We start from the raw sequence: 15,677 nt of genomic DNA on the forward strand, positions 1-15,677 counted from the left end.
TGGGTTTTGGCTCAATTTCTTATATATAGAACGACATATAAACAACTCCTAGGACCTCTGTTTACATAAGTATGTATTTTTTTATTAAAAAATATTTTTTTATTTAGAAAATAATTTATATAGAGAGAATTACTTTGTTCACAAGGAGTAATTCTCCTCTTGTGAAAGTAAATCTGTATAGTAGGATCTGTCGTATCAGAGACCTGCTTACTCAGCATTTTCAGGACCAGACCTATTAATAAGGGTTAGAGGTGAGTTGAGGTAAAAATGTCTCCATTAAAGTTTTTCTAGAATATTCTCCAATTTCTTGTTGAAAACGTACTTTCCGTTCGCAAAGCATTCCAGTTGGGCGGTGTGTCCAGCCAGGGCGTACGTCTCCGCTGGGAAGCGCAGTCTGATGCTTGGTGCTGACCTCCTGGGATTGGCTGAAAGAGAAAAGAAAAACAGATCATTTAATGGTGCAGAATTAGTTGGGGTTTCGACATTAAAAAATGATCAAAATTCTGATCTTATGACATGAATCATAAAGTTCTTTAAAATCACTATAAATAGGAAGAGACATGAAACATCAGTCACAATGATGTTTGTGACTGATGTTTCACATCAGTCACATGTTTCACATCAGTGAAACATGTGACTGATGTCACAAATTTATTCTTCAAATTTATTTGAAGAATAAATTTGATTCTTCAAATTTATGATTTGAAGAATCATAAATGACTCTTCAAATCATTTATGATTTGAAGAGTCATAAATGTTGCTTATACAACATACTGCTTATACAAAAATGTTCTGCTATCTGATTTCTCAGAACCAGGCCCCGCTTTGGACGCCAATTTGTTGGTAGTGGAAAAGTGGCAAACATCAAAACTTCATCATCAAACTGGACTCAAAATAAAAGTTCTATGTCATTCAAAACCCAAGTGGGGCGTATTTATACTGAATCCTTTCTTATAGTTTGTGTGGCTTTTTCAACCAATCCAGTCTCTTCACTGCATCTGGACTCTTAATTCAACTTTTGTAAAATTTCAACACATGGCTGTGTGACTGTAGAAAATCTATCTTTTTATGTCAGGTGATCAGCTTCACAGGACAAAGTGGATGGTTGTGTTGCACACACACACACACACACACACGCACACACACACACACACACACACACACGCACACGCACACACCCACGCACGCACACCCCCACACACACACGCACACACACACAGACACACCCCTGATGCGTATACTCTGATAAAAATACATGCTTGAATCCTAAAACTGAAAGAAAAAAACAAAACATAATTATTCCAGCACAGTAGCAGAAAGACATCCGGTGATCTTACCATCTGGCATTACGGTGAGCAGGCTGCCCTTGCTAAAAGTGCTTTTGGTGCTGATGTCCAGATTGATGGTGGTAAAGCAGAAGTAGTTCCCCGTGTCATTTAACTCTGCTTTGGCCAAGTACAGGTTCCCAGTGACCTGAGACACAAACCAGCGTCCGTCGTCCTTCCTGATGAAGTTGGGAAACTCGTTGAAGTACCAGCGATAAGACAGAGCTGCAGAAGACAAAGAGGCGAAATACGGTGAAAGATGTCACAACCAGGTATTACACTGATCACGTATGTGGGGGTATGGTTACAGAGAGTTGCATGTTAAGGGCGTTTCAGGTGTTACTTGCTCTTATTCCAAAGAATTTGAAGGTTTTTGCCCAAAAGCTTTAACCTACAACTCATTTTTTAGACACACACATCTAATGTATTCTTTTATGGTTCCAATAAAAAGAACTTCAAAGTGTATTTTTATGTCAGAACTTAAAAACGTGACTTCGTACTAGTACAGTGGTTTTCTGATGACTTGCAAGGTCAAGGGGTACTTTGTAGATGGTGATTTACGTCACACATATATATATAGGTTATAAGACATATGCGAGTGTCAGGGTTGTCATGGTGATATCAAACAGGCCTCACAGGTTTGCATTTCCACTAAGAAAATAAAAGAATAAATGAAATTTTATAAAAACAGGGATCATGTCCAGTTTATTATATATTCCAACAGACACTTTATTACAGTGTTATATATAAAAGGTCACATTAGTATTACTTGCTGGGCTAGTGTGAGTGTTGGCAGCATTATGCTGAAGCACTGCAGCAGAGGTGCTACCTGGGTAATGTGGGGGCGGATGACAGGCAAGGAAAGTGCCGGCGCCTTCAAACACAGTCTGTGAAGTCCTGCTGTCAGGAGGGAAGTCATGAAGGTCTGAAGAAAGATGAGATTAAGGTGGAAATATCAAACACCAAAGACTCCTGATACATGGAGGGCTTAGAGCAGGAATAATGTTTTCAAATCATGAAGATCTGGTACTAAATTAAACAAAGAGCAACTCATCCAGAAAGGTTTGACTCACAGCCAAACTTCAGATTGGCAGCTCGGCTGATGATAGTCCCACACGGGTTCTTAGCCAGACACTGGTAGGATCCGGTATCTTGGGAACTGTCAGGGCTGCTGATCACCAGGCTGCCAGCCACCAAAGTGTGCCGGCTCAACCCCAGCTCCAGGACTGTGCCATTCAGTTTCCACCTGCAGGGTCAGAGTCAACGGAATAAAAACAAAACGTACAAATTTCACCTGTTTTACTTTATGTGGGCCACTAGTCAATTTCTTCTCCAAGATTTAAATTGGTGGTGTGCTTTACTAGCTGCATGTCTGTTGGCCATATAGTTGTGCAATTTGACATTTGGAAAATAAAGTTGCTTGGTGGAAACACAACAATTTCGAAAAAACTTGTTTTTGGTCAAAGGTTTTGCCGCTAGTTTTTTTTTTTTTTTTTTTTGGCCATTTCAAATCAGTTTCTTTCACAAAACTGCGATGGAAACACTTTTTGTATCACACGAGTTACATGATTAACAACCGGATGTTTCTACTGGCACAAACCACAAAGAAGAAGATGACAGGAAGTAGTTAGAGGATCATATGGTTTTTTAATGACTTATCATGGAACAAACTTATAGTGTGATTTTAATTGCACTTTTTGTTTAATGGAAACACTGCAATTGTTTTGACATTGTGTTTTGTTATATTAGCTGAATAGCGACAAAGTTTTGCACACATTTGTAATGGAAACGCCGCTACTCTGACATCAACTAGTTCTCCATACAGATGTATAAAAGTTGGACTGCATCTAAATAAAACTTGTTTAGAGCCACAAACGTTACATTAGTTTTGGAAAGAAGAATTTTTCAAAAATAGACTTTATAGAAAATTCTTCTACTTTTAGGTTTTGACATAAAAAAAACTTTTTTAAAAGATGAAGGATGTATGTCCTTTGATCGGATGCCGATACTTCAACAAATTAAGTAAAAGGAAACAATTTGAATTTACGGTAAAATACCTTTGAATACCTTGTGAAACCACTAAATATCCTGCTGTGAACCACTGCATGTTGTTATATGGATGAAACCTCAATAACAGTAAATGTGAATCTTTCTGGTTATTAATGTGCTGAAATGTTTTCCATCACTCCATAATTACACACTTTTTGGGTTAGTAAGCATAGTTAGGGTAAGAAAAAATGTTAACTGCAGTCATACATAAACGCAGTTAAAATTAAACCAAAAATAAATGGAAGTCAACACAGTCATAATATGGGTAGAAACATACATTTGTGTATGTGTGCGTGTGTGTGCGTGTGTGTGTGGGTGTGGGTGTGTGTGTGTTACTCACGAGTAGGTTGCAGGTGGACTGGCTCTAGCCTGGCAGCTCAGAGTTATTTTGCCTTCAGTCAAGCCCTCTGGGTAAATTAAGCTGCTTGGTTGCTCTTCAAACACTGGTCCTCTGTCGTGACCCGACACACACACGTTTCCTACTGGAAACCAGATTTCAAGGAGGACAAGGTGGGTCAGAAACATCTCCACATTTTGCTAAAAATTACCTTCATAACTTTGCATGCAAGAAATGAATCTCACAAAGGAAGCTACATATTTTTATCAGTATCAATTTGACTGTAGGGTCCTTTGCCTTTATCTCATGACTTACAGTAAAAGTTGTAATTCATGAAGTAAAAGTTATTTTCAAAGTTTCATGGTGTGGCATGAGGCTATTTTTAATGCTTTAGTGTCACATAAATTAATTTAGATCACTTCTGTTTCTACAACTTGTTACATGAGCAATGTGGTTGTTAAATGTACACTTACTGGGTATTAGCTTGACTTTGCTGTCTTTCATTTTTAAATTCTTAAAAATTTAAGTTTTAAAACTTTCGCATTTTAGAACCGGTTTCTGAACCACAACAGGAGTTCAACATGAATTTAAAAGCTCATATTTATTTCTGAACATGCATTCTGCCAGTAAGTCAAAAACAAACAAAAAAAACAAAGTGTAAAACTGTAAAATTAAAACTGCACTGCTCATGAACCTTTTGTCCTTTAGAAGATGCTACAAAGTAGAAAGTCTAGAAACGAAACGTTTTTCTTTTGTCCTGCTTAAACAGACTGGGAAATTTTGCAGGACTGTGTAGAAACCATGAAAACATTCATATTTTATGGAACAAGGAGAGTGATGAAACTCTTCACCTAATATGCTTTGATTGTCACTACGATCATCATTGAAATAAATACCTCCAAACGGTGCGGGAAGGTTGAAGGAGTGTATTAGTCGTTGCTGCTCATGTGTGTGTTTGTCAGCAGAAACATTAATCTGTCTAATAACTCAGAAGCATGAAAATTGAAACTTACCAGCTGCCTTTAGAGCAGCAGAACTGAGGAAAAGCAAACCCAACAAAACGTCCATCCTCTGGAACCAACTGGGTCACAATCAGCAGAGAAATCTCTATCTCCCAGGAAGGACTGCCCGCTCTGTGCCTGAGCAGAAATGATGAAACAATACTTTCATGAAAACCTAAGAACGTGGAATCCCAGTTACTGCTGCATGAATGTAACCAAACAAAGCCCATGTACCGGCAACACTGAGCAACTTTCACACAACTGTAGCACAAGGTAAAAACATAAGAGTCAAAAAACCATCATCTGAAAATCTGACTTTAAAACTGACTCGGAGATCACACTAAAAACAGAAAACAGGTAATCCACTTTTTTTTTTTAAATGTTAATTTGTTACAAGTAATACAATTAAGTTTATTCAAGTGAATATATATCCCGCCTCTCGCCCGGAACGCAGCTGGAGATCGGCACCAGCAACCCTCCCGACCCCATTAGGGATGAAGGGTGACCAGAAAATGGATGGATGGAAGTGAATATATTAAGTTCATTAAGTTGCCATGTCAAACAAACATAAACAAATTAAGTTTGACAAACTCTGATTACACGTCACAAATCAACTCAGATTTTTTAAACAACCTTTATTGTCAAAGTGAATATGGATTTCTGCAACAATAAAGACAACTACATAAAATATTTACCATAAAATGAATGAATGCATAAATATTCACCCACTTCAAGTCAGTATTAACTAGAGGCACCATTGGCTGTAATCACAGCACAGCGTGGACAGGTTTTATAAGGCTTTATAAAAGCTGTTTTATAAAATATTTATGTTTCCAACACTTTGATGATTCTGATTTTCTTTCTTTTTGCTATAATTTCATAATTTTAAAATTTAGCTCAATTGTTTTTTTGTTAAATTTCAGTTTTGTTTTGCTGTGTCTGATCTGTGGTTTCTGGGTGGGCTTCTCATTTACATACAATGGACAGGTCATCATTCCTGACCTGACTGTGACCTTCGAGTCTCTGCTCATTTACTAAAGCAATCTTGGCTTTCTGTTCAAGCTGCGGCTTTATGTCATAAGTACATATCTTTATTCATATTTTTTTTGCCGTATCAGAATCAGAATCACATTTATTGGTCGAGATACACTGAGGATAAAGGAAGGAGGATGTGGTGCTCCAGAAGCTGGATCACACACTGAAGCTAAACCCCAGTGGTTTAGCTTCCTACAACTCCTCAGCGATATGAGTTTGAGGAATTTAAAAGCAATGAGTCCCTTTGAACAAGAAGAAGCAGAACCAAGCAGAGTTTGGGTTGAGTGTAAAGTTGGGTATGAGGCGCATTGCTTTACACACGGTCAATATGTAAAGACACTGCTAGACATTCATTCTTAGTCAGGTTAATATTAATTTAGATTAGTTTCATTTGTTTTTGTTCTTAAAGCATTATTAGTTCATAAAAGCTCTTCTTCTGGTGACATTCCTGCTGCATTGGGATGTTATTTTCTGTGCAGTGATACCTTGTATAATAATCTGTTTACGAGCAGCTATTTTTGGCAATAGCTTGATTTTGTCGAAAATGTGTTTAAGGACTTGTAACATTTAATAATTCATTTACTTGAAGTTTCTACTATCCATGTCATTGAAATGATCACATAGGAAAAAGATTTGGTGACATTTATTTCTTCTACAGCAGCAACATCATCTCAAACTTGTCCTTAAGAGAAAAACTCTAAAGTCTAAAGAGTTATTGTGGAGTAGATAAAGCGGGGAGTCAAAGTCGATTTCATTTTGATCGTTAAGATCATGAATGTTCTCAAGGGGTGGGTTATTGTGCCAGGGCGTATTAATAAAACCCATTACCAAACTGTTGAAATGTTAATAAAATGTTGTCTCTGCAGTGCATTCATAATACTGAACATCTTTTCCCATTGATGGAATTTGGCAACACAGAGATAAAAACTGCTGCTTCAGTTTGATTGATAGAATAATATTCAAGCACACGAGTGTTACGTTGAAGGTTCTATGTATGTGGTCCTCTAGTGCAGTGGTGGTTGGCTCATAGGGGGCGCTGCAGCGTCACCCTACCTTATGTGGAGAGGGGGAAAAATATACAAAAATTATTCGTAAACAATTTTTTTTTTTAAAGACTGTACTATTAAAACATTTTTTTCTAAATAGTGCATGTCTAAATGGAACCTGAATTATATCCCCCACTGACTCATTTAACAGGGAGTTTCCCAAACAGACTTTATCCAATCATGTTTGGTTGCTAAGGGGAAGAAAATAAACATTTGGCCAATCAGCATCACTTCATTGGGCTTGTTTGAATTTCACCCCAGCCACAGAAGATGCTAGACAGTTTTGCGTTGCCATTGTTACAGAATTAATGATGGCATTGATGGGAGTTGGAGAGGAAACTTTGACTGGATTCTCCATCCTGAAAGACAATGGAGAGGATTTTTACTGATGGCCAATAAGCTACGGCTTCTTTTTATTAGTTTTAGTTCCCATTTTGCACTGCTCTTTTCAGCCTCTTGTTTGTTGAGATTTAAACTTCTAGGCAATCATACATCATACAGTTTGACATTTTCCAATGTTTTGAGTCTGATTCAGTGTTGACACTGATTTGATGAATAAATACTGGATATCTTACAAGTTAATGTAAAGACTTTTTTACTAACTGAACTATATTATATAATTATTCTGGATTGGAAGAGAAATCTACTGGCATCTCAATCCCACTAAGATTTTCTTTCACCAGCTGCCACTGCTTTAACATCTAGAGGGCCATGTAAAAAGCTGTGGCATTCAGTGACCCACCGTTCCTTCCTCTGGTCAGTTCTAACAGATACTGACCAGGAACTTTTGAAGACGCTCTAAATTAGCCAACATAATATGGACCGTGTCAAACTCCCTCAAATACTTTTACTATTTATTTCTCCTTATAACATCAGCTCTGAGTAGGCCCCTCACAATAGCAAATGTTGCTGGACGATAAATTGTCCCAGAAATCATTGCGATACACGATGACGGTGTCTTTGAGACTATTTTTCAAGTAATCTCTTTCTGACAAATGACAATTTGCCCTCTCGAAGACTGATAAACTTTAATTTTGTACAGAAAACTCCACTCTGCAAATGGAAGATATTTTAAATATCCAAAATAAAGCACAATGAAAAGCGATAAATGAATGTCACACAACCGAAACCATTAAGTAAAATGGATTATGATAAATTGCCCTTCAAAAATTATTAATCGTCAGGATGGAAATGATCGAGCTCAATTTAATTTATCACTGATTAATTACTTTTTGCAGGCTTAATTCTGAGGTACTAATAATAACGATTTTGCTGCCTAAGATGTACCATGATCAAGCTATCATGTGTGAAATTAACTTTATCTCTCGGTGGTCATTATAATTTGCCTGATCTGTGCAGAGGGACCAGACTAGCAGCCTCAACCTATGAGGACGCTGGAAATGGAGCATGGACTCGTCAGGTTTGTCTGCAGGAAGCTCTGCTCGATGGAAAAGAAAAAGCTGATGTGTTATTGTGTAAAGCCCTGGCTTCATACGCAAAGTAAGGAAAAAAAGCAGCAGCATCCCGGAGGGGAGGATGATCTGGGACGAACCGGGGAGAGGATGGTGCTGTCGGGTTGTTTACCTCCGAGATGCTCTGCTTGGAGCGGCGATGCGGAGCTGCGGAAGGAGCTCCGACGGAGGTCGCTGGAACGGAAGATGGAGGGCGGCTGTCCGGCCGGCCGGGCTGGCTGTCCTCCGCGCTCTCCTCCCGGGCTCGGTCCTCGTCGCTACCGTCGCTTCGTCTCTGCCAGTGGAGCCCAGTTCCGCCGCTGCTCTCTACCTCTGTCTGATCACTTCCCTCACTGTCATCCCTCCTTTCTTTGAATCGCGTTCTTGTCCCATCACTGTAGTCAAGTCTGCGGAAATTCAACAACTTCCGGTCTGTTATCGCACACAAAACTCTGCAGCACGGCCCTCATTTGTACGACAAGTAACAACAGCTTTAATGCTATTCATCCCTCAGTCTGCAAATAAACTCGAATATTATTGAAAAGCCAATTTATTGGAGCTTTATTACTAAGGGAAACACATTATATAGATACATTAAACAGAGATTGATGTTTTAAAGCCTTTGCTTCTGCTAATTATGATGGGATTATACTAATACAAACATGACGTTTGAAATTAGAATTACATCAGACCAATAAAAAAATACTAGTTATAAACACAGAAAAACTGGCTTAAAGTATGTTTAATTCCTACTATAGCAGGTCATTCTTCAAATCACTGACTGAGGAAACGTCACTCTGAATATCAAGCATCATAGATTCATTCAGTGCCTCTCTACTCTTCCTACAGGTTCTAGGATCTTAATCTGCAAAAGTAAAAAAAGAGAGAAAGGGGAAAAAAACTTATCTGATAAAATATTGACTCTGATAAGTGTCATAAGCTCCTGTTGCTTATGACACCATGACTTTCCAAAATTTGACAATAGTCATTTTTCTTCTGCAAAAAGTGAGTAAAGCGGCTTTCATTGACTGTAACCAATAAAAACTAAAAGCAATAAAGACTTGAAATATTTCAACCTGTATATTTATATTTGTATAATATTTCACTCTGCCGAAACATAAACTCAAGCTTTTATTCTGAAGGCAAAGCGGGTCAGTTTCCGGTAACGGTTTAGCTCCCACAGCCTGGTGCGCATAGGGCGATACACCAGCGCTGCAGACCACCGTGAGCCCCAACACCACCTGAACGACCAGCACACCCTCCTGAAAGTCTTTTAGGTTTAAAAAAATAAAACAATAACGTACTGACGGAGAGCGCATGCGCAGAAAACAACTATCTAAGCTCTATTCAACCAAAAAAATAATGATATTTTAATGTACGAGTTGCATGTAGTTTGTGATTGATTTAGGTCAGGGTATGAGTAAGGATGCAGGGAGGGTTGTAGGTAAAGCCTGGTAGAGTTGGGGCCCTGGTAGAGTTGGGGCCCTGGTAGAGTTGGGGCCCTGGTAAAAGGACCTCAGAATGGCCTCCAGCAGCTTTATAAGGCAGCTTCTCCTGCCCCCTGATGCGGCACTGGGTCAGTTCTGCCCCGTTGTGAGGTCTGTGAGTCCCAGCCTCTCTCCATTTCTAATACTAAACAAACAGTTTCGTCCACATCTAACTTCAAGCTGCTTGTCCTGTAAGCTATCATTTAAAAAAAAAAGAATAACAAATTACTTCAGGCGTTACTGTAACTCATTTTCATTGGTACTTTTTTTTTAGTTTTCTGTTTGGATCTCTGACCAAACAGAAACTATTTGAAGCCTCCAGCTGATAAATGTGCTTCATTGTAAAATACAGGATCACACTTGATTACTGTGGATGTGAAAATGACAGAATATCACTTCCAGTGACCCGAGCTGCGGATCTTAACTTCCTGACTCTTCTCCCAACTGGTTTGGGCGCTTAGCAAAACAAAAGTACAGAGCGAGGAAGGAAAAGACCAGCACCAGTCTGAGTTCAGTACAGGACCGGCTGCAGAGCCCATGTGAGAGTCCTTTGTTTGTGGGCCTTGGCTGCCTAAACGTGAGGCAGAAGCCGGGTGCCAGGTGCTGTCTCCACTCCTCCTCCTCCTCCTGTCCTGCTCTTCCTCCTCCCGCTCCCCTTCTCCTCCCAGGGGAGCCGGGCTGTGGGTGGAGTCGTCTTACCAGTAAGAAGAAAGAGGGCTCTCCGGTTCTGCACCGCAAGCAGATCTGATGGTTTGGGAATGTCACACAGTACTTCAGAAATCGTCACATAATTTGTATTTACTGTGTTTGTGCAAAATATTCGACAGTCATGGGTCGTATATTCATGTAAAAAAAAAAAAAAATACAAATTAAAAAAAATATATTTTAAAACTTGAGCTGGAAAATGACATTATTTCTTTTCTCCGTGCTCATAAAAACAGTTAAACAGCTTCTTATTGTTCAATTTTTCTTTGTACCTTTGAGTGGAGTTTAATGTGTAAAAAGTTTGATTGAAATAATAAACGGTGGGGACATTCTGCTTGATATATGGCTTTGGAGGAATAACAAAAGTTTCAGCAGTGAGCAATAGCTTAAATCCTTAGTGACAGGTGAACAGGATCGTCATGGAGGTTGAGGGGTGGAGCTTAAAGGGAAACTCTACCAAACCTTCAGATTGTTAGGGTGTTTCAGGGTCAGATCTACAGAACATGTATGCATTAGCTGTTCCAGTTTTGGTTTATGGTGAGGGCTCCATGTTTGAGTTCAGTCTGAAACAGGCTTAAAGGCTTAACTGAGAATAGATTGCTGCGATGAAGGCGGAGTTTCAGAAAAAGCAGGAGCTTCTTAAAGTGACAAAGACCCAATTTCAAGGCACTAAATTACAAAGTCAAATTTCTTTTAAGTCATTTTTGATATACATATACATACATTCATATGTAACATAACTTGATTACGCTATGAAATGGAACTATGTGCCTGAAAAACTACATAATACCGCCCCTTTAATGCAGCAGTAGCAACAGAAAGTCCCCATCAGCTCTTGAGACTAAAATGTCTGCATGTTTTTCTTTGCTACGCAGCTCAAACTCCTTCAGGTTGAATAAAGAGAATCTCTGAGCAGCGGTTTTTAAGACGTGCCACAAATTTTCAGACTGAGACATCCTAACACATGATCGTTTTGACCTAAGTGTTAATGCAGTTGGCCTCAAACTCTAACCCCTCGATCAGTGTACCGCTGTTCAACAGTAGATTTGTGGTTTTCATAGAACAGTCATCGATATCCCGGCTTTGAGACCGTGAACGTAGTTGTTGCTTGTGGGAGTAACAGTTTTCTAGACGTAAAGCTTGCACTTTGCATCGGTCATCACTGTCTAGAAAAGCTCCCATTTCCCATGTACAGGCTATCATATTTCTGAGTTGTTAAAGACAGCAAGGCAGGTCCAGCTGTGTCCTGAGACTGCATCCATCTGTTGGCCAGAGCAGCACAATCAATACTGCTGATATTAATCATGGTTAAAAGCCTACAGAGAAACCAGAGAGATCTTCTTTAGCCTAAAGCATGGGGTGTTACCCCAGGGGAAGCTGAATGTCCAATACAGTCAGGTCCAGCTAACTTCCCTAAGGTTATGAGTAGATTATTGATGGGAAATACAGTATATGTCTGCCTTCATTTGAATGTTGTGATAAACTGTAAATGTAGCCTGAACATGTGACTTTTGATGACTTCACACAATCAAAAAATTCATGTGGAAAGAAGAAGATCGTTTCAGCTTAACGATAATAATCTATAAATGTACGGGCTGCTCCAGGTTCTTCTACAACAAAATATTTAATACGCTGAAAAAATATGAATCACAATTGTAACTGTAATATCGACGTGTGTGTTAAAGTGGATCCCATGGTATTGGTTGAGATTAGGCACCACAGCCATCTCCGAACAGCTAAAATCTGCAAACCCTTGAGACTGCTTTTAAAATGGCTTAACGCTGCCTGTTTTAAATGTTCAAACATTAAATATACTTTAATATGCATTAATATTCACAGTGGAAACAGTATAAGCTAACATCTACGGTTTTTCATACTCTTAGGGGTGCAGCCAATCAGAGCCAAGAACAATGAATGGTGCTTCCAGATTGACTGCTTTGCAGACGCCAACCAATGGGATTCCAAGTAGCATTATGTCTTGGTATTCTAGCTTCCTGATTGGCTGTACCCACAAGAGCAGCGATAAGGAAGAATGCTTAAAACTATTAAAATAGGTAGCTGTACGTGTTTTAAGAGGGAGTCTCAAGTAACCCCCGTGAATGCTGGGGTTCCACAGTAACTCCATGGGTTAGATCCAATGTGATTGTTTTTGAATGAGGAAGTGTGTCTCTTTATGCACAAACATTTCACAAAGTCAGTCAATCAAGCTTATTTGTGTCGCACATTTCACTAACAAGGCAGCTGAAAGTGCTTTGCATCATAAAAACAGAAAAACACAAAGTCATAGAACAACTGAAACATTACATTTTGCCAAGTCCAAAATCATTATGCATCAAAATGTTGGACAGTGTTTCATTTATTATGATTTAAAGGTAACAAAGTAGGTGGGTGTTTAGTCTAGATTTAAAGGAACTCAGTGTTTCAGCTGTTTTGCAGCTTTCTGGAAGTCTGTTCCAGATTTGTGGTGCATGGAAGCTGAAAGCTGCTTCACCAAGTACGATAGACTTCCTTGTACGGCTTCAGGGAGAACTCCTGATGAAAGGATCCTCCTGTTACGCCACCAAACTCTTCCATCTCCTGCTACATGAAGCGCAGCTAATGTGTGCCGTCATCACAGTGTGACACATTAACGCCCACCACAGCACACCCCCTTCCTCTGCCCTCCATCTGTCTCTCTCTTGGGGTTTGCAGAGTGACTACGTGATGAGGTGGCCCGAGCACAGCCAGATAATAGCAGACGACTATTAGCTCTATTACACACGGGGAAACACCAGCCACAGCAACAAATAGCTCTCCTATTGTTTTCCTGTCCCGCCTCTTCCACTTTGCCTAATCAGAACATTTTGGGACTCGAGCCATAAACAGGTGGACCATTAATGAAAATGTAACAGCACTATTTTCATGTCTATGAGTGAAAAAGCCGCGTCAGCTCACCTCTGAAATATTTTCGTTCCGGACGGATGTCAACGGAAGCTCTTCCTGTTGCTAGCAGACTACACCGAATAAAGGAAAGGACACTCGCACTGTAATAGGCCAGATTGTGCTGCTATAGTAACAAACACTGAATACTTTAATCCTACTTCTGTAAAGTGGACCGCTACTTGCTGCAAGGACTTTCCTGTGGTACGTAAGTCCAAATTATTTAAAAAAATCTACTTTATCTGTAAAATAGATTTTTTTTTTAATCTAAGTCATTGATTTTTTTTTTTTTTTTTTTTTTTGTCGAATATTTTAAATGAAATACTGCTTAGAATGCTGAGACACCCAATATCTAGGCCTAGGCTGCCTGATTCACTATCGGCTGGGATTTCCAACACAGCCAATCCTGGAGCTGCATTCACTTTCCTTGGCTCTGATTGGCTGAACCCTGATGAACAGAGAAAAGGTAGACCTTAGCTGCTGCGGTAGTGCTAAGCTGTTTCGTCTGTGCGTATTAATACATATTGAGGAATATTAGGTATTTAAGTTTTTTTAAAAAGGACATTTTAAGCACTATTTGCTTAAAAATAGTGCTCCCTAATCTCAGCGAATGGCGGTCCACTATATACACTGTAATCCTTCATAGTGTTTACCCATCACACTGCAGGAAATAAGCTGCTCCCTCGACCCTCCCTCTAAAAACCCAGACTTATTAATTTTTTTTTGTCTGCCATATAAAAGGTTTCACAGTTGTCTGACATTTCTGCTACTCTGACTTCTTGTTGCCCTACTGTTGATCAAAGTTGACAGTGTTATGATTTATTGCTTCTGATTCAGTTTCATCTAACTGAAAGAGACGAGTTATAGAAAGGATAAATGATGGACATAGTAGTCCAGGCTTGAAAGAACAAATACATGGACTACTTTTTCTCTCTGAATAATATTTTTAATTATGGGAATATTGCAGAGGTGAAAAAAAGTAAGTAATTTTAATGCTGCTATGGCACTATTCCCTTGATCTCGGCAACGTATTACTTTTCAAAATAAAACCACACAGGCTGGGATAACTGAAGAAATTAAATCACTATTTTACAACTGCATTTTGCTTATACTCTGTTACCTTTTATATCAAACAAAGCTATAAAAATGTGTCCAAATCCAAATCTGACCTGCAATATTTTTTGACTGTAAAGTCTAAATGAGCCAAATGGTTATAATTATTGTAATTCTGTTATCTTGCAACAAATATCAGCACTGTGAAAAGAACCTTTTCAGCTCAATCATAACCAAATATAAAAGGATGCTAATAACCATGAACTCTCACATGTTTGCATAAGCTCTTAAAGCAGCAAAGTGTGAGAACATGTGGGCGTTTATACATGAACGTTTGTTAACTTGCGATGCCCTCGTTCTTCCCAAACCCTTAGTGGCACCTTAGATAATAAATCACTGAATATAAATGATTCATAAAGATTGCTTTGTGTCGCCTCTAAATAATTTATGATGCACTTGTTTTGACCTCGGCTCTCCCCGCCCAGCCCATTCACCTTCACCCATCCACCATGCTTGTCTAGACATCCTGTGCAGTAATTCCCAATTGGGCCTGGATGTGTGGGTAAGTTGTCTGCTTAGTGAGGCACTGCTAGCCATGCGGCACCACCCGCCCTGACGGAGGAGTGGAAGACAGGGACGGAGCTCGCATGGGAGGAGGGGAAGTGAGAGACAGAAGTTTGTACAAGGCCTTCTCGCTACACGCTCTCCATTTGACATGATCTCTGTCTCAGGGTCTGCAGTCTCCATGGGCTGGTCTGAGCAATGTTTTCAGGTGGAATGTCACTTGACTGATTTCTTTTCTCCTCTTTATAAGATTGATTGATTTGACCCTTCCGCCACTAACCAGTCTCTGACGTTGCTATTTTATGCTAGTCGTCAGTGGAAGAGTTCCCATTTGTCTTGTAGTGGTTGCATTGTGTCGGGTGAATCACTTATTTCGGTCTAAAGCTGTCACTAGCATCTTTAGCGGAGGTTCGGCGAGTTTCTGATTTATTTAGGTCCGTCATTGTAAAACAGCAAACAAACACAAAGCTTAGCTGATTCTGTCAGACACTCCTTTACGCTCATAATTTGTGTATTTGACAGGATACACAATTGTGCACTTGTGGATTTGTTCCTCCAAATCTGGATTTAAAATTTTGTTGACCTTTTTAGGAGTGAACTGGAAAGACATACACACAGCGTCTTTTAAGTAACCCCAAACACTTAGGGTTTAGGGTTGCCTTGGCTGCTCACGTACCAGATTGGCTTCTTCCTCTGCTGCTCATT

General features: G+C 39.4%; 1 protein-coding gene across 2 annotated transcripts in view; it reads right to left on the bottom strand.

Moving 5' to 3' along the window:
• Nucleotides 1–14,049, bottom strand: part of cntn2 (contactin 2) — a 41,406-nt gene extending 27,357 nt beyond the window's left edge. Inside the window, exons 1-8 of one of the 2 annotated variants that reach the window (XM_044121460.1) lie at nucleotides 13,371–14,049; nucleotides 8,378–8,651; nucleotides 4,725–4,850; nucleotides 3,715–3,856; nucleotides 2,399–2,571; nucleotides 2,155–2,250; nucleotides 1,338–1,550; nucleotides 323–425 (exon numbers count right to left, since the gene is read on the bottom strand). In XM_044121460.1, coding sequence (XP_043977395.1) covers nucleotides 323–425; nucleotides 1,338–1,550; nucleotides 2,155–2,250; nucleotides 2,399–2,571; nucleotides 3,715–3,856; nucleotides 4,725–4,779 — 782 coding nt within the window. In that variant the 5' untranslated portion in view covers nucleotides 4,780–4,850; nucleotides 8,378–8,651; nucleotides 13,371–14,049. Of the gene's footprint in view, nucleotides 1–322; nucleotides 426–1,337; nucleotides 1,551–2,154; nucleotides 2,251–2,398; nucleotides 2,572–3,714; nucleotides 3,857–4,724; nucleotides 4,851–8,377; nucleotides 8,652–8,997; nucleotides 9,017–13,370 lie in introns of those variants that run through there. The other variant, XM_044121461.1, reaches the window with a different exon arrangement.
• Nucleotides 14,050–15,677: the final 1,628 nt, after the last annotated feature.

This window comes from Gambusia affinis, linkage group LG07, assembly GCF_019740435.1.
Source record: "Gambusia affinis linkage group LG07, SWU_Gaff_1.0, whole genome shotgun sequence".
Classification (NCBI taxonomy): Eukaryota; Metazoa; Chordata; class Actinopteri; order Cyprinodontiformes; family Poeciliidae; genus Gambusia; species Gambusia affinis.